At 39.7% G+C, this 26,841-nt stretch overlaps 1 protein-coding gene across 10 annotated transcripts in view; it reads left to right on the top strand.

Annotated features, from left to right (window-relative positions):
* PTPRM (protein tyrosine phosphatase receptor type M) overlaps positions 1-26,841 on the top strand; it is a 489,233-nt gene that overhangs the window by 106,208 nt on the left and 356,184 nt on the right. For 9 of the 10 annotated variants that reach the window (XM_072852716.1, XM_072852718.1, XM_072852723.1 and 6 more), the window contains exon 2: positions 9,133-9,255. In XM_072852716.1, coding sequence (XP_072708817.1) covers positions 9,133-9,255 — 123 coding nt within the window. The remainder of the gene's footprint in view (positions 1-9,132; positions 9,256-26,841) is intronic. The other variant, XM_072852717.1, reaches the window with a different exon arrangement.

Genomic DNA, 26,841 nt, shown 5'->3' on the forward strand with positions numbered 1-26,841 from the left:
GAAGTTAGAACTGACAGATATGTCTTCCATAAAATGCAACTTTGCTACAGTGTCCCGTGTCACCAAAACTGAAACGTTTTTGGAGACATTTGTGTTGATTCAGTTTCTGTCAGGTAAGTGGAGGGAGAACAGAGAGAACAATTGTAAATGGTTTGTGAACACGTGGTGAGCTTTTGAAGTCTCATAAATAACAGCTACAAATGTTTACCCAAAATGATTTTTTTCTGTATACTGTTATCACCTGTGATACTGCTGGAATTGGGTCCGTGAATTCCCAACTCTAGCACTCTCATACCACTTTTCCACATATCTTAGCACAATTTGCTATCATTTTCCGTCTGTTATTCGCCCTTACAGTCAGAATTAATATCTGGCCTTTCTTAGTTGCAAAGTACATCCTTTTACCTCATCATCTTTGCTCTGGCTCATGAGATTTTTCCAGATAATTCTTCCATCCTCTACCTTTTTCAAAACCCTTTCTGAGCACAGCCGCAATCAGAGAAGTTCTTTAATTGTAAAATCTGTTCCCTCTTGCTCTTCTCCCTCACCCCCGCGCATATGCAGACTTGACAAAATGTAGATACTGTTTTAAATTATGCAGCATATGTTTTTTCAGACTGCCTGACCAGTAATCTAGATTAGAGTATTATTTTATAGCTCTGAACACTTGCCTCTAGCATAAATCAAAAACTTGGTATATTTTGAGAGATAATAAATGTTCTGTTTTAAAACAGACTACCCACTGTTGAAAGCTCACTTGTAAAGCCTGGGTAAGAATTTTTGGTGTGTGTATGTCACTGCAGATACATGGCAGCTCTGCGTGCACTTTGGAGGCACACAGAGAAGAGTTTCTTTTGCTAGCTATCTCTGAGCTAGCATGTCTGGAAAGTCCTTTTAATGTGTAATGCTGTAACACCTTTGAAAGGGCAGGTAGAGCCTTTTTTTGCTGAGAATCTACGCACAAAGCAGAATCCAGACAGGCCGTTATGTCCAGTTTCTAATATGTTCCTTAAACCGTCCATTTATGTAGCTGTAATTAGTTTACTTGAAGCTTTATTGGCTCAACCATTTATTGATTTCAGAGGTAAACAGTTTTGTATTAAGCAATTTCTGTCATCACCCTATCTTTAATAAAAGTTATACAGCAGGCCAGACCTGTTGTACAGGTTTAGAGACAGTATTTAAATTTTTTTACATTAAAAATTGTCCACTGATTCCCACTTTTGCTTTCTCTGTTAGCCAGTTTTTAATTGGGAATGGCTTTTTATTTTCCACTCTATGACTTCTTACCTGCCCCCAAAGGAATAGTTGTTTATTCTCTGATTTGATGGTTTGTCAGCTTAGGGGCTCAGGATCCCGTTTTCCTAATGCTGTGTTTCTCACATCGTTTTCTAATTGTCGTGAGAGTGTCTAGATAGGATGATTGCCCCGAAATCTACAACTTAAAAAATGTAAAAGGAAGCACAAGGCAGCACCATAATGCTGCCTCATCCTCCTGAGTAGTAACCCTTGGGGATGAAAGCTGACTTATTCACAGTCCAGTCGAGCTTAACAATTGCAGTTTGTCACAGTATTCATTTATTTCACTTTTCATTTGCCTTGGTATGTTGTCCAGGTGATGTGCTCGGTCCGTTGCTGCTGGATGCAGGGATGGTCAGGAGGACAGGAGGGAATGCGGCTGGCTGAGGAATGGTATATTCTTGGTTTGGGTAGAGGCTCCTTTTTTTTATAGACAGAAAGAAAAGATCTGTTGCCTAATAGGAGGTTAATCTTGCACTGCATTACCAAAGCCCCCTGATACCGCATGTGATCTAGACACCCTGCTTTTGGGTCAGGTATCAAAATCTTTATTTCTGTTTCAAAGAATAGCTATGTCGTACTTAGAGTTAATCAACATAAATACATTTCGAGTATGAAACTGAAAATACAGAGACAACAGAATTTAGAATACTTTTAAAATGAGATAAAGAATACTACTAATAAAATGTGGGATTCAGTAAACTCATCTTCTGAGTTCACCTATTCTGCAACAGAATTCATGGTACTATGGCAGACCAGAAACCACAGGGTTTTGCTGTAAAGAAAAAATATATTTTATACCAAAGCAGGGTCCTTGTATCAGTTCCAGTATGCACATATGTCCCCTGCCAATGCTAGCATTGATACTCATAAGCATTACAAGTTTTAGCACTTGTACATTTGGCAGCAAATTTCTGATAGAAAGTGCATATTGATCTGAGATCTTTGCAGTATATAAGACCAACAAAAATAAAGCAGTGTCCAGCGTAACTTGAACTTTTTTCTATGTTAGTTTTTGTCACTTAACCGATTTTTGTCTTCTGTTATTGTACTTTTGGTAAGGTTTTCTTGGAGAATACTTCGTAACAGATGTTGTAGTTATAGTCTGTAACACACAGAATACTTTGAATAAAACTTTATTCACATGAGGAAAAATATAGTATATTCTTTTTCCCATTTACTTTAATTGGTTGCTTTCATCTTAAATTATATTCCTCATTTAAGCTCATAAATTTTTCAAGACCTAAAGTAATTTAACCAAATGAAAATAGAAATGTGCAAAAAGGACTACGTTTGGACAATGGCATAGTTATATTGGACTGGATTCATGATGGTTAAATGGATAATTGCAGTTGAAAGAACCATAGGCTGTAATAGACTGTTGCATCTTGTGCATCTGTCAATTCAATTCCTTAGGAATCCAAAAAATATCTATAAAATGTATCATAAGCCAAAGAATCTTAATGGGATGTGTATCTCCTGTTTTACTTATAAATATTTCAGTCAGCAGAGAATTAATCCTTAAAACACAGTTCGGTTATCCAAATGTAATGCCAGTATAACAGGCAGGGAAATGCTTTGCTTGATTAAACTATATAGCAGACAATATGTATTTTGATTGTTATTATAAATTCTAATAGCAACAATGGGCAGAATTTTTCAAGTGTGCTAGCTGATTATAAACAAGTGCCTATCTTGGCCGTGGCTCATGTTTCAAAACAGTGTGATGATGTGAGACATTAAAGACCACTGATAATTTTTCAGATTTTACTACCCCTTGTTGATTTCGTATGTGGATAACTTTTTAAGTGGAAATGTTGTACAGTAAGAGCATCATGACTAGAAAATAGGGAAAGCACTGCAGAAGAAGGCAGGAGGGCTTGAGTAGATGCAAATGTAGGGTTTTGTCAAATGTCATGACCTGTTTCTAAAGAGCTTCATCTTATTTGTGATACAGTCAGATGTGAGGGTCAGAACTTTGGGGAGCAGGCATAAGCCATTAGGACTGTTGATGACTCTTGATTTATAGTAATTGTTACTTGGATAATTTGGCTAAGCTAATTTTTTGTTGTTGTTGTTCTAGTAAGATGTTCTGTGTTATTCTTAGTTCAGTCTATAAACTTGTCTATACTTCCAACACTTATATATGCCATGTATGCTATTTTAATCTGCAGAAGACTTTCCAAAAATTCATGACTGTGCAAAAAGCTTTCATTAGTATTCATCTTATCCTTAGTGCTGGCTGTAGAAAGAAACATGGCTTGGCATCTGTGCTGTTAAAGATCTTATGTATGCTGGTCAGTTCTCTGGATGGGTGGCTGTGGAGTTTGATTGTTCATAGTAATACTTGCTACAGTTTGGTTATGAGTTGTGGGTGGAAGTGATTTAGGAATGGAAGTTCAAAACTTCCTTTTAAACTCTTCCTATAGCAGATGTGAAGATTAGATACCCATTTTGAGAAAGTGATAAGATAGTAAATTCACAAAGGTTTGAAGGATGTAAATGGCAAAGATAAAAGGAAAAAAAAAAAGAAAACCTGACAGAGTGATTTAGCTATCGACTCGCAAGAGAAATGAAGAAAAACAAACAGTGAGAAACGGTCCTGTGTTGACAGACAAATGGTCTAGACAAGTAGAACTGTTGTTCTAGTTAGCCACTTTTTTGGCATCGTCCTAACTAGTGAGAAGGGGAGAAGCCTTTACTAACCATCTGGAATCACAAACTCTTCCCTTTTTTCCAGTATTGGACATTTTGCAGCACTTAGCTGCGCTTCTGGATTTGAGCAAGAACACCTTAAACTTTCCTATGTCTTCTTATAGCTAGAGATACGTATGATGTAATGAGGTATGGGAGCTGTTCCATACATTCATTAGTCCTGTGTTTGAATTGTAACCCCTGATTTATGCCAGGTTTTATTTGGGTGTATATTTTTTTGCCAAATTTGACTACGCTGCACACTGCATAACTTGATATTTAAATTTATGTCCTAGTATCATTTGCAGTACCTTTGCAAGGAAGCTACCTTTTGCTTCACCTGTGGTTTTGGGTTTTTTTCTATTTTTTATAAAAAAGCACAAACAGGTCTGTGAAAGTTGATGTTTTGCTTTTGTGTCTGAAACTTAGCTTGTGGTGTATTTTATGACGTTTGAAGTAATATTTATGCAAGCACTAGAACAAATGTGTAAATGACTGCCTAATTTTCTAAGCCTTCCCACTGGAAATGTTGCAGATGTTATTTTATATACTTTATACAAAGTCTTGTATTTCTGAATTTGTTTAACTTTAGGGGAGAGATAATTTATATCTGTTGGTATCATTGAGGTGAAATATTAGAGTTTGGAGTTGCAAGTTCTTTAATGGGTTTTCTGCTCCCACTGAGTTATCTAATTGAACCTTGTGCACTTAAAATTGTACAGAAAGATGCAGTGTCCAGAGGTGCCAATTTCCCTGATATACCTAGAGCTAACGAAGACTTCCTATAGAAAAATACTTAAGAACAGAGAACAGTATAGGATGACCTGTATACAAGGGTAGGGCAAACATGATATGTCTATAAAGACCAATGTCACTGTAAGAGAACAAAACCCAAAATTATTTGGTGATTGCATATGAAATTAATTTCTTTTGGAGATTATATGCTTGCAAAGTGCTTGTCACGAATCTCAGATATAAACTGGTACTAGCTATTAGGAAGGCTGGACTTCAGTTAGGTGAAGTTTGTCAGGTATAATGAAATTTTGTCTTCTGTTATCCTACTTACATCCTTATCTTATAGTTGCCATCACGGAAACATGGTGGGATGACTCACACAACTGGAGTGCTGCCATGGATGGCTATAAACTCTTCCGAAGGGATAGGCAAGGAAGGAGAGGCAGTGGGGTAGCCCTGTATGTTAGGGAGTGTTTTGATAGTCTGTCTAGAGCTTGATGATGGTGATGATAGGGTTGAGTGTTTATGGGTAAGAATCAGGGGGAAGGCCAACAAGGCAGATATTGTGGTGGGAATCTATGACAATAGACCACCCATCCAGGATGAAGAGACAGACGAAATATTCTATAAGCAGCTGGGAGAAGCCTCACGATCACTAGCCCTTGTTCTCGTGGGGGACTTCAACTTTCCAGATGTCTGCTGGAAATACAATACAGCAGAGAGGAAACAGTCCAGGAGGTTCCTGGAGTGTGTGGAAGAGAACTTCCTGACACAGCTGGTGAGTGAGCCAACTAGGGAAGGCACCCCGCTGGACCTCTTGTTTGTGATCAGAGAAGGACTTGTGGGTGATGTGACGGTTGGAGGCTGCCTTGGGCATAGCGATCACAAAACAATAGGGTTTTCGATTCTTGGAGAAGTAAGAAGGAGAGTCAGCAGAACTGCTACCTTGGACTTCTCGGGGGCAGAATGTGGCCTGTTTAGGAGACTGGTTGACAGAGTCCCTTGGGAGGCAGTCCTGAAGGGCAAAGGAGTCCAGGAAGGCTGGACATTCTTTAAGGAGGAAATCTTAAAGTCACAGGAGCAGGCCATCCCCATGTGCCAAAAGATGAGCCGGCAGGGAAGAAGGCTGGCCTGGCTGAACAGAGAGCTTTGGCTGGAACTCGGGAAAAAAAAAGGAGAGTTTATGAGCTTTGGAAGAAGGGGCAGGCAACTCAGGAGGACTACAAGGATGTTGTGAGGTTATGCAGGGAGAAAATTAGAAGGGCCAAAGCCCAGCCCAGAACTTAATCTGGCTACTGCCATAAAAGACAGTAAAAAATGTTTCTATAAATACATTAGCATCAAAAGGAGGGCTAAGGAGAATCTCCATCCTTTATCGGATGCGGGAGGAAACATAGTGACAAAGGATGAGGAAAAGGCTGAGGCACTTAATGCCTTCTTTGCCTCAGTCTTTACTAGTAAGACCTGTTGTTCTGTCGTACTCAGCCCCCTGAGCTGGAAGACAGAGAGCAGAATGAAGCCCCCATAATCCAAGGGGAAATGGTTAGCAATCTGCTAACCATTAGACACACACAAGTCTATGGGGCTGGATGGGATCCACCCAAGGGTACTGAGGGAGCTGGCAGAAGTGCTCACCAAGCCACTTTCCATCATTTATCAGCAGTTCTGGCTAACTGGGGAGGTCCCAGCTGACTGGAGGTTAGCAAATATGATGCCCATCTACAAGAAAGGCCAGAAGGAGGATCTGGGAAACTACAGGCCTGTCAGTCTGACCTTGGTGCCAGGGAAGGTTATGGAGCAGATCATCTTGAGTGCCATCACATGGCATGTACAGGACAACCAGGTGATCAGGCCCAGTCAGCGTGCGTTTATGAAAGGCAGGTCCTGCTTGACTAACCTGATCTCCTTGTATGACAAGGTGACCTGCTTAGTGGATGAGGGGAAGGCTGTGGATGTTGTCTACGTAGACTTTAGTAAAGCCTTTAACACCATTTCCCACAGCATTGTCCTGGAGAAACTGGTTGCTCATGGCTTGGACGGGTGTACTCTTCGCTGGGGAAAAGAACTGGCTGGATGGCCGGGCCCAAAGAGTGGTGGTGAATGGAGTTAAATCCAGTTGGCAACTGGTCACAAGCGGTGTCCCCCAGGGCTCAGTGTTGGGGACAGTTATGTTTAATATCTTTTCAATGATCTGGACAAGGGGGATCAAGTGCACCCTCAGTAAGTTTGCAGATGACACCAAGTTGTGTGGGAGTGTTGATCTGCTTCAGGGGAGGACGGCTCTACAGAGGGATCTGGACAGGCTGGATCAATGGGCCAAGGCCAAGTGTATGAGGTTCAACAAGGCTAAGTGCCAGGTCCTGCGCTTGGGTCACAACAACCCCATGCAATGCTACAGGCTTGGGGAAGAGTGGCTGGAAAGCTGCCCGGAAGAAAAGGACCTGGGGGCGTTGGTCGATAGCTGGCTGAATATGAGCCAGCAGTGTGCCCAGGTGGCCAAGAAGGCCAATGACATCCTAGCTTGTATCAGAAATAGCGTGGCCAGCAGGACTAGGGAAGTGATTGTTCCCCTGTACTTGGCACTGGTGAGGCCACACCTCAAATACGGTGTTCAGTTTTGGGCCCCTCACTACAAGAGAGACATTGAGGTGCTGGAGCGTATCCAGAGAAGGGCAACGAAGCTGGTGAAGGGTCTAGAGCAGAAGTCTTCTGAGGAGAAGCTGAGGGAACTGGGGTTGTTTAGCCTGGAGAAAAGGAGGCTGAAGGGAGACCTCATTGCTCTCTACAACTACCTGAAAGGAGGCTGTAGAGAGGTGGGTGTTGGTCTCTTCTCCCAAGTAACAAGCCATAGGAGAAGAGGAAACAGCCTCAAGTTGTGCCAGGGGAGGTTTAGACTGGATATTAGGAAAAATTTCTTCTCTGAACGGGTTGTCAAGCATTGGAACAGGCTGCCCAGGGAAGTGGTTGAGTCACCATCCCTGGAGGTATTTGAAAGGCTTTAAGATGTGGTGCTTAGGGACATGGTTTAGTGTTGGACTTGGCAGTGCTAGGTTAATGGTTGAACTTGATCCGTACCAGAGGTGCTGATCCTACAAGCACCCAGGCTGGTACTGCCTTGCAACGCAGCACACCTGGGAGCATCTAGGCCTTCCCTTACTTGGAAACCAAGATACAGGAATGGGAGCTGATTTTCCCACACTTACAGTTTTATTCGAAAAGTCTTAAAGGTCTTTTCCAACCTAAAAGATTCTATGATTCGATGATCCTATACTTTTTGATAAAGGTATTCTGTAATGCCATTTGTAATGTTCCAGGAAAATTTAGAGTTTTAAAGTATTTTTTTAAAGCTAGATTTTGTTTGGTTCCTATTTTAATACAGCTTGGCAAGGCTATGCCTGCTGTGCCTATGGACAGATAGCAAAGATGATGAATAGCCCTAAAGTTTAGTTTTGTTTGAACAGCTGCAGAATTTACTTTAATATGGACTGAAATATCCGTGACTAGGGTTATATTTGTTTTCCCGAATAGGAAAGATGTCATTCTTCACCGGAGTGAAACATCGAACATCAAAGAAAACAGAATTTTGTAACCCTGTGTTTAGTTTCCTGTAGAGAACTATGTAAAAAGGCTGGAAAAGTTTCCTCTGTATGAAAGGGAAAAAGCAAAGCTTTTCCCATTTTCTTGTGGATAATGTTAGATTCCATTCTTATAAATTCATGACACTAGACTTTTCCCTGTCCCATCTTGGGATAGTGTGAGCTTTTATAACATGTTGTTCTTTTCTAAATTACTTAGAAGGGAATGTGAAAAAGAGAGGAAATAATACTGTTTTCTTTCAGAGAGTTTGAAGCTATGCATAGATTGGCATTTTGAGATAGATGTGCTATATTGTACCAGAGGTGCTGATCCCACAAGCACCCAGGCTGGTACTGGTTTGCAACACAGCACACCTGAGAGCATTTAGGCCTTCCCTTACTTGGAAACCAAGATACAGGAATGGGAGCTGATGTTCCCATGCTTACAGTTTTCTTCTAAAATGTAGGTTCTTAGGCATGGAATAGTTCGTTTTTCCTGAAGAATGTTAATCATACAATCTTTTGATGTTCTGAGTTTTACTGCTTTTTATTTTGCTGGTTTGTTTTTGATACCTGATGATTGTGTCATAGGAGAAGATTTGTCTGCAGTTCTAAATCTGCTCTTTTACCCTTGGGATTTTGTTTTCCTGACAAGGATGTTTTATGTCCTCTCAGAAAGTGATGATTAATATATATAATCACTTGTATTAAAAGACATTTAAAAATTACACAGCCTGCATTGAATCATGTTGCAGTTGTTAGGATTAGAGATTAATAATTTGTTATCTGCATGCCTCATTTAATTTTTATATTTGTGTTTATTTTACAGGATGCTGTACCTTTGATGAGCCTCTCAGTTCCTGTGGCTATAGTCAGTCAGATGATGATGATCTTAACTGGGATCAGGTGAACGCACCGATAAAGCCCCCCTCAGGTCAAGGGATGCCATCTGGTTGGTCTTTTTTGCTTTGTTTCTCTTTGACATAGCTTATGTGTTTATTCAGCATTTCTTGACAGTACTATTGTTAGAACACGTTGTCTAAATCTGTTTGTTAATTGCAATACTGAGATCTTCCAGGTGATTTTTGTGAGGGATATTTTGCAAAGCAAAGGTTTTCTTTCATTGTGTGGGGAACATAAAGGTTAGAAAGTAGAAATAGAAATTTGGTGTAATCAGGGAAGGCAGAAAGAATGATGGCATGAAAATGAATATGAAGCAGTACTAAAACCAGGCAGACAGGACTACTCAGGAAGTCTCAGAGGAAGAGGGGATAGTAAGAGATAAAACAAAGATGGCATTAGGATTTTTCATTAAAAGAGATATTAATCAAAATCTCTTCTGAAAAGAAATGGAGAGTGAAAAATAGGTGAAAGAAAAAGGAGAGGAGAGGTATCCCAAAACAAAGGGCCTCAATGATATTATGCTTGTTGTGTTTAAAAGACAGTTGTGATACTATTATTTAATGTACTTTGTGCACTGCATGCAGTTGGACCTAATTCCATAGCAACAACCCTTGCATTCTATTGAACTATGAACTTGCTCTGGTCATACAGTCATTCCTTTACCACTTCACCCACACAAATACGTAAAATCTGACCATTGGTTTTAAACTATTCACTAGCCTAAAATTAATCAATTATTCTCTTTTCATGTTTTTTATCTAGGCATGTTAAGAGTTCCCCCCATGTACTGATCTCCATTTCCTGGAGGCTGAGTGCTTGCAGCCCAGCTCAGCGTCTTCTTTGGCTTTTAAAGACTGAGCCTCCTGTGACTATTGTCACCTAAAAGTAGCCAAACCAAAAAGACCACTTCATAAAATCACTGGTGGTAGCATCATGGGACGACTTCTGCATTAGCCTCATAATTTAGTATAAATATATCCAGAACACTTAAAAGCATTGAAGATGAATGTCCTGGTGTTTCACATCCATTTCAATTAGTTCTTTAAAGCACTCATAATGTACTTTGGTGTTTCTGTAAAATCTCTTTAACAGTTGTCCTTTCCAAGAAAATGTTCCTCCCTTATTTTTGGATAAGGAAATTAGGAGAGAAACAGTGTGAATCTTCAGAAGTTACTACGTAAACAAAACCTGAACGTATGCATTCATCACTAGTGGACTAATAAATGCCCTGACATATGATATGCACTAGTCAGCCATAGATATCATTCACTTATAAAGTGGTCTTCACTATAGATTTATCAATGTTGCCATGTGTTGTGGACAGCATCGTCTCTGAGGTTGGTGGTTGCACTGAAGTGCCTTTTCCTTCAGCACTTCATTTCCTCTGGCAAAGGTAGGAGTCCCAACTTCAAGATGAATGTTCAGTTTGCCTGAGTCCCGGCACTTGGATCATCATGCTAGATTGAGTTCATCATCCCAGATAAAGGAGATTCTTGCAAATTTCTTTTTAAACTGGCTCTTGTCCAGTGGTCTTGGCGCACACTGCTAAAAATTTTCTGGACTATTTCATTAGTGCTTAATACTGTTTATCAAGTTGGAGCTAACACACATAGTTTATCAGTCATCTTGGCTTGCAATACAAGCTATACATTCTTTTTGCAATCATGCCACTGGAAATTCTCTTTCTATTCCAAATTTCATTCGTTACTCTCCCCACTTGGATTTTGTGAAAGTGATTGTCGGTATATGTTGTTCAGTCTTCTTGGCAGATAGAAGACGTTCAAATCGATGTTCTTTTCTGTGATGGCCATAGGCTTGAAGATTTTTTTTTTTTGGTTTGTTTTGTTTTCCCAGAGGCAAGAGTCCAGACTAGGGACTGGTATTTTTATGGAGGGAAAATGATATATATGTAATTTTATTTATCAGATGTTATACAACTTGTTTCTTATTTGTCTTCCTGCCTTTTTATCAGAAGACTAAAATAATGTTCCGATGATCAAGTAAAAAGGTATTAAATTTGGTAATAAATTATATTTAGAGTTTAGGGAGTTATATTTGTGCCCATAAAGGAAGTGAAATATGCTTTGGGAGTCTTGGGTCAGAAGATGACCGAGTTAGTCTGAGGAGGGTTGTGGATATTGGTGCCTTAAAAGGTCAAAAACCCCTTTGAGAGGGAAAGAAATGCTCATTTTTTGCAAATGAGAAGCGGTATATCTAAGGGCACGATTCAGTCAAGTGGCATCTAATTTTTCCTCATAATTTCATCTAGACTTTTTTTTCCTGTTCTTGTTCAAATCATCATCTTAATGATTTTAATTAGTTTTCAGTTAGCCTTAGCCAGAGAGTTATGTGATACACTTAAAAAAAGATTTCAAGTAGTTTGTCAGCAGTTTCTGAGCTACATATTTTAGAAGAAATAACTTCAGATGATAATGAATAGAACATCTTAGATTAATGGTTTGTGGGGAATTCTTGGCTTGAAAGCAAAATGCTTTATGCAACAATGTTGTAATACTAGACTGAAACAAGAACTCTCAGTTCAGTAGTCCCTTGTCAGTAGAAAAAATTAATGCACATAACATTCCTAATTTCAGGCAATATGCTCCAGTGAGTGAGTTGATGTCAATATATAATATTTGGTATAGTTTGGTGCTAGTCAGGGGGAAGCACACTAGTTATGGCATTTGATTTATTTTAATGCACATGAGTCTGTGGAGACCATAGCTGTACTTCAGATAGATAAATATTTTGGCTTGATATGTTATTTCAGTGGGACAAAAGAAATGTGATATAACATTCATGCATATGTTTGCATGCATTAATGTACACACTATATATTTACATGTTAGTGAACATAAATAGTTCTTTGTGAGATCTAGTTTTAGGTGAAAACTGGTAAGTTGTATCAAAGATAATTATAAAAAGTTTCTAAAAGTGTTCCTTACACTGGACTTTAATCCTTGTTGGATTGTTACGGTAGTAGAAGAAGATGAAGTCGTGGCTACTAAAGTAAGTAGGATGCTAATTTTCTTGGTGAATATAAGCATGACCTTTAATGAGTCAGTACTAATCTGAAATTGTGTTAAACAGACCCAAAAAGCAATGACATGTATATATTGGTATGGACTAAATGAGGGTGGTTAATCCACTGCTCTTCTGTTTCAAGTGTCCCGCGTCAGATGGAGTAAATGCTGTAGGAAGAGTGGCTCTTCCCTTTTCCCAGCCTCTGTCTTTCTCCTTGTCTTTCTGTTCCAAGTATGTATGTTTATAATAGTGTTCAAAACTGCAATTATAGAAACACTTAGTCATTATTAATGCCATCTTGCATTGTCCTAGAGAACAGTTACAGCGGTTTGATATTAATGTGTTTTATATAATACACATTTACAATTATAGCTAACTGTAAACACTCTAGCTGTAGTCCAATAAAGATGTCTTCAGTAAAATATGCCCAAACAGTAGATTACTCTCTTGGCAAGGTGTTGGCAGCAGGGTGGGGGGACTGCAGGAACAGCCTCTGTGAGAAGAGACCAGGGGCTGCCCCATTTTGGATGCATCCAGTTCCAGCCAGCTCCACTGGACCCACAGGGCGCAGCTGAGCCCCTTAGCAATGCTGGTGGCACCTCTGCGATACCATGTTTAAGAAAGAGTAAAAAATGTTGGGCAGCAGGTGTGAGAGAGAGAGGTGAGAAAAATGTGAGAGAAACAGCCCTGCAGATGCCAAGGTCAGTGAAGAAGGAGGGGGAGGAGGTGCCCCAGGCGCCGGAGCAGAGACTCCCCTGCAGCCTGTGGAGAAGGCCATGGTGAAGCAGGCTGTCTCTTGCCATCCATGGAGCACCGCACCGGAGCAGATACCACGCTGCAGCCCATGCGGGACCCCAAACCGCAGCTGGTGGACATGCCCTAAAGGAAGCCGTAGCCTGTGGAGAGCCCACACTGGAGCACGCTCCTGGGAGGAGCTGTGGCCTGCGGAAAGGAGCCCACACAGGAGCAGGCTTTCCGGCAGGATCTGTGGCCTGTGGGGTACCCACACTGGAGCAGTATGTTCCTGAAGGACTGTACTCTGTGTTAAGGACCCACGTTGGAGCAGTTCGTGAAGGACTGTTTCCTGTGGGAGGTACCACATACTGGAGCAGGGGAAAAGTATGAGGAGTCATTTAGTTGGTAAATTTTCAGGGAGAGATCTTTATGCTTTCCTTCATGTTGCCTCACTGTTGGAAGGTGCTCCCTCTAAACAGATACGTGGCCTTCTCATTGCTTGTAAAACTTTCCTTTGTCATTTTGTCTATTAAAAACAAAATGTTGTGCCTAAATCCCTTCGCACTGTTCTTATCAGTACTGTTTTCTTACCTCATTCATTTGTTCCATTTTTTATTTTGTGTTTGCCCAGCAGTTCTTGTTTGGTGCTCCAAGGTCCTGTGATAATGCAAACAAACATAAACAGTCTTCTAGAGCTCTTCTTCCTGCATTTCTAATCTAATTTTTGGTTGATCTCCCAGATTTTGATTTCTTTCTCTGGCCTATGCCTGCCCTACTCTCACTCCATAGTCCCTCTTATGCTCATGTCCCATCTGGTTCATTGTGGCCTGTCAGCATTTTGAAATTGTGGTGTTCCCACAGAGTATTCTGGTACTCTACATTAAAACTGAAAACTGTTGCTTATTCTGAGATGTTTATAGGAAGGAATGCAGGCTGAGTGTGTGAGACTGCAGTAGCGAAGCCATCTCTCTGACACCTGGCAATGTATCCTAGAAGGGAGGAACAGAAGAACTGAGAGCAACAGAGGTGTTGGTTGGATTAAAGGGCGGGCAGGTTACAAGCTGAAGAATTTATATATATATGGACACATCCATGTGGATGTATGGATGCCAGTTTACCGTTTGAGAACAACTGGCATACAGACAGCCATGAAGAGAAGAGGTCAGAGCTCTGAAATGAGGAGTTAGGTAGGATCTGGAGTAGTCTGAGGAATGAGTAGGGTAAGAGTTGAGAAAACTCAAATGAGTAAAACAAACAAAACACACAGAAGTATGCAAACTTCAAATGAAAACAGAATTTTTGAGATATTTGAGTTCATTGTGTTAGTTTATATACTGCTACAGCGAGTCTTGTCACTAACAGTGATACAATTGGAATTTTACAGATTACTGTAAGAAATGCAAATATTGTCAAGAGTCTGCTCTATTTGTCATTTGCTGGATATCATTTCTGTTCACGTCTGTGTATTTTGTTACAAAACACTGTGTTCAGTTGTATAAAATCTTTCTACAGTGTTTCACAGTTCCAGTTGATTTCTAAAGGACAGTAGCATCATTTTTCTTCGATGCAGCGGTTGGTTTGATATCACTGAAGGGATGTCACTGCATTTGCAATGAGTCACTGGCATCAGCCTTTCATTCATTTTAGAATAGTTCAAAATCAGTTAAATCAAATCTTCACAGGCTGCCATTCAGTGCATTGAAAGGATGTTTTTGGCAATGAAGAGTTCTGTGTTTAATATAGTGCTGGTCAAAGCCAGGATGAGGATTCTGTTTGTGCTATTTGAGGTGATAATATAGGATTTTCATGGCTATATGTAATTTTTTGAATGGCCTACTACAGTTATTTGTATCCTGAATACCTAGTGTTGCTTAATGTTTAGCAGTGTCTATGTGGTCTCTGCAGAAAATGTATATAATGCTTATATTAATTATTGTTTAAAATGGCCTTTTGATACCTAGTTAGCAGATATGTGTAGCTAGCAGATATTCCATAAATGAAGGTACTGATTTAAAGGAGTATTTAGTATTGTAGAATGTGAAGTAGTTGTGTGAAAAATGTACATTGTTGTTTAATTGTGTGTAGAAGAGTTGTGATCCTTTTAAAAAGACAGATAAAGTGATCAGTTGGCAAGTCTATATTAAAGCCAACTGCAGTGTCTGAACATGTAAAGTTATAGTGCTTTGACTTTCCATTGTGATGGGTATTTTATCATTAAGTATATTTTAGCACTGCATTGTGTTTGTGTTCTGTGTTAGCAGGGATGCTTTTCTTCTGTATATGTTCATATAGAAGAGAATTAAATGTGTTTCTTATTCAATGCTGTTTCTTCCAGTTTACTTTAAATAGGTGCATTTTTTAATTAATTTGAATGCTATCCAGAGATAACGTAAATTACTATCAAGGTGTGGGAGTTGCACCTTGTTCACTGTGTTTGAGTCACATTTTTTCATAGAATTTTCTAGACCTGGAACACTAGCATGTTTAGCACTTTATTGCACATCCAGGTAATAGCCGCAAGCATTAAGGACGTGCCTCTTTTGCAAGCAGCTCCAGCTCATGTTGACACATTCAAGCCAGTTTCCAGTTAACTGCGTAAGCTAATATCAGTTGCTGCTAATATGGAGCAAGATGGAGGTCAGCCTGAGCAAACCACCTGAGTACAGATCCAGCTAGCTTTGTGCTGCCATGGCTACAGTGCAAGCACTAAAGGGATTAGCTACTTTAAAAATATACCTAAAGATTTGGTGAGTAGTGTGCTTAACAGATTTGTTCAACAACCAGAGTAATGCCACCAGCTACGTCTGAGGTATTGCTTGTTGTGATAACTTACAGGAATCTTATGGTCATTTTTGTACCTTCTGACCTGACTTATAGATTTCAGCAGCTGGCACAAATACTGGGTTTATTACAAAGGGAAGTAATAGATTAATCAGGATCAGAATCTCTGATGGATAATGTTCCTAGCTTGCTTAATAGGCCAACTAGACAAGTTATTTGAATGTATTTTGCCTACACACCTAATAGCTTTCAGACAAAATGGTGGGGTTAATATGCTAATGATTTATTTAATCTTTTGTTGTAGATGTTCTCTACATATGACTTCTATTTTACACTTTTTTCTTCTTTTGTAGAACAAAGTATTTTGAATATAAACAGTGTGGTTCATGAGGTAATGCCCAACGTAGATGACTGACTTTCAAATTTTCATTTGAAGCAATGGGCTTTCTTTAGTATTTATAACTGTAGCTTACCAGGAGGAGGATAACAGTTGTCATGTTTTCTTATACATTCCAGCAGCCCTCTGATGTTTGAGTATAAAATCACAGAACATGCTGCAACTCATGGAAGTGAGTGGGAGGTGCTACGTTAGAATCCATCAATAGTAGTTAAAGATTTGTTAAAGTTGTTTGACTGGAAAATGATGATATGATAAATTATGACTTTTTTTAATGTTTGAGGAACTCTCCTGTTCCGTAGAAGTCAGAGGCTATATGAAAGGTCTGGGAATTCATTTCTCATTAAACCAGAGTATTCTCAAAGCAACCTGGAAGATGGAGTTGACTGCTGTGGGTATTTCTGTGTAACACGGTGTAGTACCACACAGTGCTAAGCAAGCCCTCTAGCCTAACTCATTTACCTTGCTGTGATTACATGTTTCCTGCTGAGGTTACATATAACACCTGCCATAATATATGCTGAGAAACTGCTAACATAATAAGCTAGACACTGGAGCTGTATTTGAAATGGATTTCTTGACAACAAAAATGTTTAGGATTACAAAGTTTTACTGTTACACATTGGAAACCCAGTCTCCCTCTCATTTTCCACCCATAGTGCCAGACACTATCCTGCTGGTTAAGTGCATCAGAATCTTGTTTCAGATTTCCCTGCTAAATTAAAAGTAGAAGTACACTGAATAACTGGGGTTTTGTTTGTGTGTGTGTTTTCCCTCCCTGGAGTGTTCATGAGGAGTTCCTTTGGATGAGGCAGGAGAATCCCAACAGGAGAGAGGGAAAGTCAGGTAGGAGAATCCCAACAGGAGGGAGGGAAAGGGCTTCATGTTGTAAAGCCAGTAAATAAGGATTAAAGTATTTCATCAGGGACTCGGGACAGCTACCTTTGCATTACCTTCTGGTCAACCAGCATTTTTCAACTGGAATATTGGTCTGGAAAAGAAAAATTCAGTTACTTCTGGTGGAGGCTCTTGGTTCAGAAAAGACCACACAGAATGTAAATCTTCTTTCCTGGGGATATGCCTGAGACATGTAAATGTACCTCAGGAAGCTTTAAGCTGGGTAGTTTGGGACTCCATAGTAATATAAATGAAGTAGCATGTGCTTTAGCATAGGGTTCCCTAGGTACTCACTCAGTGCTGAATGCTATGTTACTGTACCTTCCCTGCCATCGGTATCTTACTGAAACTACTGCAGTTTCTGCTCCAGTTTCAGCAGACTTGTATTAAGTAGCAATACAATTTTTGTATCGCTGGTATGGCAAGTGAGGCAGAAGACCAGCTTGGCTGAACAGGGAACTCCTTGTGGAGCTCAAGAGGAGAAAGAAGTTGCATGATCTCTGGAAGTGAGGTCAGGCTTCGCAGGAAGAGCACAGAGCTGTGGTTCGTTTATGCAGGGAGAAGACACGAAAGGCCAAAGCTCAATCAGAGTTGAAACTGGCCAGTGTTGCTTCAGATAACAGCAAGGGCTTTTTCAAGTATGTTAATAGCAAGAGGAGGTCTAAAGAAAACATTGGACCGATACTTGTTGAAGATGGTCATCTGATTCATAGGGATGAAGAAAAAGCAGAGGCATTCAATGTGTTTTTTTGCTTCAGTCTTCAATAATACTGATAGACCTTGGGCTGCCTGGTCCCCTGAGTCGGATGACTACGAGTGTCAGAACAGTGAGTTTCCATTTGTGGAGACTGAAATTGTAAGGGACCAGCTGTATCAGCTGAATGTTCACAAGTCCATGGGGCCTGATGGGATTCATCCCAGCGTACTGAAGGAGCTAGCGGATGTTAGGGCAGGACCCCTCTCAATCATCTACCAAAGGTCTTGGGAGTCTGGAGAGGTCCCTGCTGACTGGAAGCTAGCCAATGTTATTCCAATTTACAAGAAGGGCATGAGGGAAGACCCAGGGAACTGCAGACCTGTTAGTCTGACCTCAGTTCCTGGAAAAATTGTGGAGAAGATTATGTACTGGGTACTGTTGAAAGGCATTTAAAGAATAATGCAGTCATCTGGCACAGTCAACATGGGTTCACAAAGGGAAAGTCCTGTTTAACTGATTTGTTATCCTTCTATGATAAGGTCAGCTGCCCAGTGGATGAAGGGAAGGCGGTGGATGTAGTTTTTCTAGATTTTAGTAAGGCTTTTGATACTGTCCCTCACAGCATCCTTCTGGAGAAGTTGTCCAGCTGTGGGATGAGCGGGTTCACAATGCGCTGGGTGAAGAACTGGCTGAAGGGCAGGGCTCAAAGGGTTGTAGTGAATGGGGCTACATCTGGCTGGTCACCAGTGGTGTTCCTCAGGGCTCAATTCCAGGGCCAGTGCTGTTCAATATATTTATCAGCGATCTGGATGCAGGAGTTGAATGCACCATTAGCAAGTTTGCTGATGACACCAAACTGGGTGGTGCTGTTGACTCTTTTGAGGGACAGGAGGCCTTGCAGAGAGATCTGGATAGACTGGAGCATTGGGCTATGATTAATGGGATGGAATTTAACAAGAACAAATCCTGGATTCTGCACCTAGGACAAAGTAATGCTGGGCACAGGTATAAATGGGGAGGGGAGTGGCTGGAGAGCAGCCCTGCAGAAAGGGATCTGGGGGTGCTGGTCGGCAGCAGGGTCAATGTGAGTCAGCAGTGTGCCCTGGCAGCCAAGGGGGCAAACTGCATCCTGGGGTGCATCAAACACAGCATGACCAGCCGGTCAAAAGAGGGGATTGTCCCGCTGTATTCAGCGTTGGTGCGGCCTCACCTTGAATACTGTGTGCAGTTCTGGGCCCCACAATTTAAGAAGGATGTGAAGATCCTTGAATGTGTCCAGAGGAGGGCAACAAAGCTGGTGCAAGGGCTGGAAGGCATGTCCTGTGAGGAGCGGCTGAGGACTTTGGGCTTGTCTGGTTTGGAGAAGAGGATGCTGAGGGGCGACCTCATTGCTCTCTACAGCTTCCTGAGGAGGGGACGTGGAGTGGGAGGTGCTGATCTCTTCTCCCTGGTATCCAGTGACAGGACGCATGGGAATGGTTCAAAGCTGTGTCAGGGGAGGTTTAGACTGGCCATTAGGAAGCATTTCTTTGGTGAGAGGGTGGTCAAACCCTGGAACAGGCTTCCTAGAGAGGTGGTCGATGCCCCAAGCCTGTCAGTGTTTAAGAGGCATTTGGACAATGCCCTTAATAACATGCTTTGACTAACTTTTGGTCATCCCTGAAGTGGTCAGGCAGTTGGACTAGATGATTGGTGTAGGTCCCTTCCAAATGAAATAGTCTAGTCTATTCTGTTCTACTTTGTGTTTGTTTGCCTGGCTATTTTATTCTTTTGGAGAATAAAAATACTTGAGAAAAGCTGTGACCAGTAAAAAGCTTGTGAGGACTGTGAATAAACAGTGAGTCTGAAGATGCTCCTCTAAGAGCTGCACTCACTGCATTGCAAGATCAGGAGGAAGGGGAATAATCAAGACTATTCCTAAATAAGCTTTTTCTTGTTTAGTAATTAATCTACTGGAAAAAAAGCCTCTTAATTTCTTGCAGTCTTCAGGGCTTTTCTTTCAGTCTCATGCTTATCCCATTAGATTTCTTCTCATCCATCCTGCCCTTTAGAAACTAATAAAGAGTGGATCAAAACCTTTCCTTGCATTTACAGGCTTTAAAGTGTGTAATGTGACTGCCTCCATTTCAGGGCCTAAGTCAGTTATTTCCTGAGTTAGAAGTTTATCTTTTAAGACAGTTCTTCTATACGACGAGATCATAGTCATAGTCACAGTGAAAATGCCAGTGAGCTGGAGATGGACTCCATCACTCCTCTTTAGGAGCGCAAACGTTATGATTCCTCAGGGAATCATTTTCTTGGCATATTATTTTAAGGCTCTCTGCTGAAATTAAAGAGGGAATTCTTGTCTCAATTAGATTTATGGGAGATTTTTTCATGCCTTCTTACAGCACTTAATTTGTTGGCAGGCACTGATGACTGATAGTATGTTGTTAGCAGCTTGAGCTGTGACTATAGTAAGAGTGGCCAAAAAGTCATCGATTTGAGTGATTTGAGGCAGAGGTCATTAAATGCTGCATCAGAAAGCTATTTGGCAAACCTGTCATTTATAGAGTACTTGTTCTTTGGGTTGAATTTGAAATTACTCTGAAATACAAGAAAGCTTCTTCCTCATCAGTGTCAAAAACCAGGCCCTCATTCCGACCAAATCAATATTTTTATCACAGTTTAAGAACAATGTATTTTTAGCATCTCCCTTTGTCTTCCTCCTTTTACTAGAGAATTATGTGGTTTAAATTACTTCATTAACTTTAATCGAGCCTCGTAGGAAAATACTCTATGTAATATTTTAAAATCTGATACACAGTAGAAGTGTACTGGAAAATGTCTACAATTTTGCAGAGAGTGAAGTTTCTTCCCTTAGGGTGTGGGCATAAACAATTTTTTTTTTTTTTTTCCAATGAAAGCCATTGGTTCAGCCAAAAGCAGCACATTTAGGAGACTACATATAGCCACCTAGACCTTCCGCTTGCAGTGCGGCTTCAAGTGTTTCCAGATGTCTATGCTTTTTGAACTTCTGCTCCCAAGCTGAGGACAGTCATGTGGCAGTATGTGAGGTGGCAAATGTGGCTGTGGAGCTAGGTTAGTACACAAGCAAATTGGATGGATTCTACTTTGTGTTGTGTTTAAGTTCTCTTGTATTTGAAGCAATCAGATTTCCCAGCATATCAGACACAATCTTAATTCCCTTGTATATGTTTGCAGAACTCAGAGTCAGAGAAGAAGCAATTAAAAGGCTTTCATTAATTCCATGAGCTGAATTAAAGAGCTCAGTACTTTTGTTCTCAGTGTTAAAGCAATATAGTTATTTCCCTCACCAGCTGAAATAATGCATTCTTCATCTAGAAGTCACAACATTTCTAATCAACTGCATTTCAGTAGCACAAAGAAAAAAATACTGTCTGGACCTCATTGAAAATTTAATGATGTACACAGCCATTTAATTATGAGAAAACAGGTGCAGGTAATTATCCAAGTCATAATGTTGCAGCAGCTAATAACATCAAATATTTGTGATAATTGCATGCAAGCAGTTGATCACAGTTCTGTGCTCCTCACATGATACAGATTTGAAAAGCACTTTTCAATACATACATATTCATATTAGAACATGGAAGCTACAGAGGCACTTTTCTCACCATTAACTTCATATACTATGATTTTGTATTAAGTTCAAATATGATTGTATTGTTACTTATAATTTTATCATTTCATTTTTCCCCTTACCTTAGAGGGGAGGAATGTCCTTCTGCCAGATTTTGAGTTCCTGATTTCCCCATACTCTTACAGTCTTTACCTCTCCTAGGTGTCACAGTCAACTCTTGTGTCATTCTGGTTTCTGCTGGAGCGTGACTGGGCAGGATATACTTCATGGTTCATTAGTTGCTGTCGTGGCATTCAGCTCTTCCCCACACCCCAAACAGTTTCAGATCAGAAAAAGGTGAGAGTGAGACCTAGACTCAAAAAGGCACATAGAAACCCACAATAGGCTAAGAGTGAAATTAAGGTGCACAAGTTCAAAACAGTGATGGTGGAAACTCCTCAATAGAATTATAGACTGGAACATTGTCACCTATTCCTGGAAGCACCTAAGCACCATGTAAGTTGGTGAAGGGGAGTTCTCTAAGTGTCTGGTACGTATGCAGCTGAGCATTGTGGCACCAGCCTGAACTCAGGAGTCAGATGTTGTTCTTCCCAGAATGTCCGTCTCCTGCAATTGCACAAGAAATACATCAAACACGTAGTGACAATGGGATGATCCTTAATGTATTCTCTTACTTCTCATGTGTTGAGAGCCACAAAAGAAAGAAAGGAGGGGAATGGGGAGTTTGCTAAAGAGGCTGTTTCTTTTATGCAAGACCTGTGTGATCAGACCACTGCTCAGAGAAGTTAGAGATGCTCCTTTCTGAAGCTTTTTTAATTTCACATCTTGCAGTTGCAAGAAAATAGTCCTGTCCTCAAGATGAGAACCTAAGTTGGTCATTAGCCCTCCTTTTGCACATGGGCTTTTGTAGAAGAGACATCAACTTGAGAAATCAATCTGTAGAAGAGAAATCAAGATTTGTCAGGCACTTGAGAAGGCTCTGGAAGGAAAACAGCAGGTGAAGAGAAGCAGGCCCCTGATTCCAGTCTTTTACTTCTACAGTATTTTAGCAGATTTCAGTTGATAGAAATCAATGCTAATTACCGTTTGAGTGGAAGGCAGCACTGACCCTATGGTTCTGACATCTTAAGAAAGGGATCCTACCAATGTAGTGCTACTTAAAAGGGTGGTGTCGTTATCTCTTACAAGTGGTATCCCACCCTTGAAAGAGAGGACAGGCTTTTAGAGGAGGATTCTGGACTCTTCTATATCCCAAATAGGGAAGGGTACTTTTCTAGAAGCTAGCAGGGTACCTGAAGAAAGGGATGTAAAACTTGCTGCTTTCCTTGGCATTTCCTTATTAAGCAGCCACACATCAAATGAAATGCCTTTGAAAAGTCGAGGCTGGGTTGGTGAGGGTGGTCTTCTGAGGAGATCAGTGGGATATTGTGTACCTGCTCTTGAGCTAGTGCCTGTGGGAACTGATTAATCCAAAATCCAAAAAGCACCATGCAGAACTATGTAAAGATGCTACCTGAGTTCTGGAAGCTCATTGTGTAGCAGCAGTAGCAATGATTACGTGCCTGAAACAAGAAATGATCGTGTTCTAGAGTAGCCTTGGTCAGCAGCAGAATCAGGTTCTCTTCATGAGTGCACAATGAGCTATGTGAAATTTAAGGCAGCCTGTGACCCTAAAACTTTGCAGTGGAATAAATTGATGTACCATGTATAAAGAGATGCGGTATCTTTCAGCAATGATATTTAGGTGTTACGTGTGCTGTGGTGTTTTTCTTGCCATGTTTAATTTTAGTGTGAGGCATGTTTGTGAAGGCAGAAAGTTGTTTGGAGAAATGTCAATTCAGGCATTTTACTTACATGGCTTGCGAAACGTAAGCAGCTTTGAATGCATGGCAGACTTTTTTTTTTCCTGCTTTTTAGTGTAGCAGTAACAACAATTATATAATTAGTAAGAAGTTTATTATTATTTTAGTTACAGCAAGGAAAAGCTATATTTTGCAAGGGCATATTATACTGCCTGTTGAATTTAAATTACCCATGCTAATTGTTGTAGTGTGTCTACATCCAGTTGTACTTTTAAGTTAACATAAAGTATTAAAACAGGTCATTTTACCTCCTGTGCAAGTCTATAAAGAAGCAAAGTTCACTTAAAAAGAAAGAAAGAAAAAAGAAAAAGCCCTTGGAATGCACACCTTGGATATGGTGTGTATTCACCAGTGACGTCAATCATTAGGATTTCTACATGTATAAAATGGTTTTATATTAGGTGTAGTCTTCACAGCTGCACAGCACCAGCAGGATGACAGTATTTCTCTGGTATTACACATCTATGTCAATTAACCTCGTCCAGCCTCCCCTTTAGTTTCATCATTCTCTTCTCCTCCGCCTCCTCAAGCTGTACATATTGGAAATGCTTCCAACTCTGATGTGACGTTCTCTGTAGTATTAAGGTTCAGATTAGATGCATCCTTTTCTATCAAGTTATTCACCTTTATAGCTGGTAGAGATAATTTTCGCTAAATAGCAGTGACGTTCTGATTGAACAGCAAATGGGTCATAAAAAAAAAATCTTCTCCAAGTGGATTATTTCTGGAATCTGAAATCTATAATTGTTATGATCTACTGAAAGATATTTAGCAATGTACATGTGAAATTATCGAGACATAAATAAAAAGTTTTGTGGGTTTGTTTCCCATTAATGACTTTGCCTTTAAAGTTCCAGGAAAGAGCTCCTCTGAGGTCTTTTATTTACCCTTATCACTGTCGTTCAAATGAAAATACTCTTTTGGAAAAGCTAGTTCTCCACCCGTAATATGGAAATAAAAATTTATACTGCAGTGATGCTTCAATAACTTGAGTGCTGCTATTTATCTTTTGTGTTTGGCAAATAGAGCTTATCCTGTGTAAGGGAATATAGAAAATCCTCTGGTATAATCTCAGGTTGTCTAGTCTTTCACTAGTGAATTTTATTCATATTGAGAAGAAAAGTGTTTGAAATTATGTAACCTGAGGCCACTATTTTGTGTGCTAATAGGGAGGCTGCTTTTATGATTAAGCTGTGCATTTCCTTTATTTTGTCATTTAAAAGCCTTTCAATACTATTGTAAGGCTAAAGCCTAACAGCAGTCCTAATTTTTGTACTACATTTGTTAAATGACAGATCTTTGTAATGAAAGCAAAATTTAATTGCCAAAAGATTTATTCATTTTTGTTACTTTGAGATTCTGGGGTTTTGTTACTTCAAGATTCTGTTCTCGTTCCTATTCTGTACAGTTCACGTGCCGTAATGCTTCTTGGGAGAATATATTTATTTGCAAGAATTTCATTCTCTCTTCCTTCTGCTTTAAGCTCAGTACATGCATGATATTTCTGTGGTCAGGAAGTCTTTATAGCGCCTCTCTAAATTCTGCTGAATCCGCTAGCCACAGACTTTAAGTTTTGCATCAGCTGTCGTGTTTGTTATTTTGTGCCAAATTTCTCTCTTCGCCACCTCTAACTCGAGATGCTTTTCCTAAGCGTTATTATTTTTCACAGATTCATTTTCTAGCTAAAGCTTTGTTGGTGTACTGCATTTTAGCATATCAATGATGCGGAGACTAGGGAGGCACAGACTGTCAAATTCCCTAAAGAATTCTGGGATATCCTTTTTTACTTAATAGTTGCCTGAGCTTTTCTTTGCCTATTAAAATGTGTTCCTTTATGTTTTTCCTCATTTAAAGAAAATTTGATGGAACATTTGAAGATAGGTCTAAAAAAGCACAAGCATTAATATTTATGGCTGTATGTATTCCGACTCCAGAAGGCCTGACTAGCAATTGGATATAACCACGTTGATGATTTTCAATACATCTGCTGAGGCACAGGATATTCTGAGCAAGGTAGTTGCCTTTACTTTGAAACGAACACATGAAGAGATTCGGTTTCACTTGGCTTCCACACGCACAGATGCATTACTTACATTCAAGATAAATAATGTTACAGTCTGCTTTTTTCCAAGGTGTTCTTCAATACTTAATACAAAGCTTCATAACACATGCTTCTTTCCATGTCAAGGTTAAATTGTGAAAAAGCATGTTTTTAGAAACTGATACAATTTTTCTGCAAATTTTGGGTTGCTAATTAAGTGCAAATAGCAGCTGATGACAGCAAGTTTTGCCCTCATCCGATATTCTTTGTCTACAATTCTGAAGTTTGTTATACAAGACGTGTTAATTATAGCACAGTAATTAAAAGTATAATTACTGTTTTTCTTTGTTCAGTACATTCTTTGTTATGGTATCAAAAAGCATTTTGCCTCAAATATTCTCATGGTCTTTTAAAAGAGCCAAATCTCATTGTTGGAAATGAAATTTCTAAGTAAATTTTAGAGTGTCTTTTTGGAAGAGAAATGTTTTATTATACTAAAACAAAACTTCCTGATGGAAGTTGTGAGGACAGCGTACTTGAAACTTGAACAACATGTTGATTTTTAGTAACGCATTGTATCTGACTAGGGGCTGAAGCTGAATTACGATTCTGGTCCATCACTGCCATTGACTTCACCTGGGCCTCATTTTCTTATGCTAGGCTAAATATATGCAAATGCTTACAACTAAAGTTGTGATAGACTGTATTTTGTGAGTATAAGTTGCTTGTAATTCAAAATAATGATAAACTTTTATGAAGAGAACACAATAAAATAATTTTTATGTGTCATTCTTTCCTCTCCTGCTCTCTTACTACTCCTCCCTCTGCCTTCACATCCTTTTTCAGTAACAACAAAGAAAGAGTAGCCTATTCTGTATAGTTATTTTACCTTAATTTGGGGGATTATATTTATAACTGTGTTACATTGAGGAAATGTAAGTGTAGTTTTACTTTGCAGTTCCAAATGGTTTGTAAGGATCCCTGAAATATTTTTACTTTGAGACTCGGATGGAAATGTACTTCTTAATTTTAGTGAAGTTCCTTTGGGAGCAGAGAAGGATTTTTTGTTTTTTGTTTCTTTGCAGGGAACACATTACATGTCTTAATATTCTATGCACTCAGACAACAGCACTTTCCAAATATATGTAGTACTTCTGGTCAATGAGAGCAGAATATTAGGTTTCTTTAAAAAACAACAAAAAAAACCCCAAACCCCAGTAAACCAAAACCATTCCAGTCTTTGAAAAAATAAATCAACTACTTTCATACAAACAATTGTATAATGAAGTAGCATAATATTTAAATATTGATGTGCTAAATATGTAACAGATATTAAATGTTACCACACAAATTATTAAAGGAAAAAATTCAAGCCAATAAAGCTGTATGTACCATATGGTTGCATAGTGTTGTAGTAGGCTTTGTCCCTTTGTTTCCATAAGTGCTATCTCATGTAACAAATGTGATATTTTAAATGTCAGCGTTGCTTAGGATTTCATTTCTTACTGAGGTTTGTACAACTGGAGAGGAAGTACATACATTATTATTTCCTGTGGATGAGCTGAGATGAAGCCTAGTTTTTAGGCAGTAGTTTCAC

The sequence above is a fragment of the Ciconia boyciana genome, chromosome 2, assembly GCF_034638445.1.
Source record: "Ciconia boyciana chromosome 2, ASM3463844v1, whole genome shotgun sequence".
Taxonomy (NCBI): Eukaryota; Metazoa; Chordata; class Aves; order Ciconiiformes; family Ciconiidae; genus Ciconia; species Ciconia boyciana.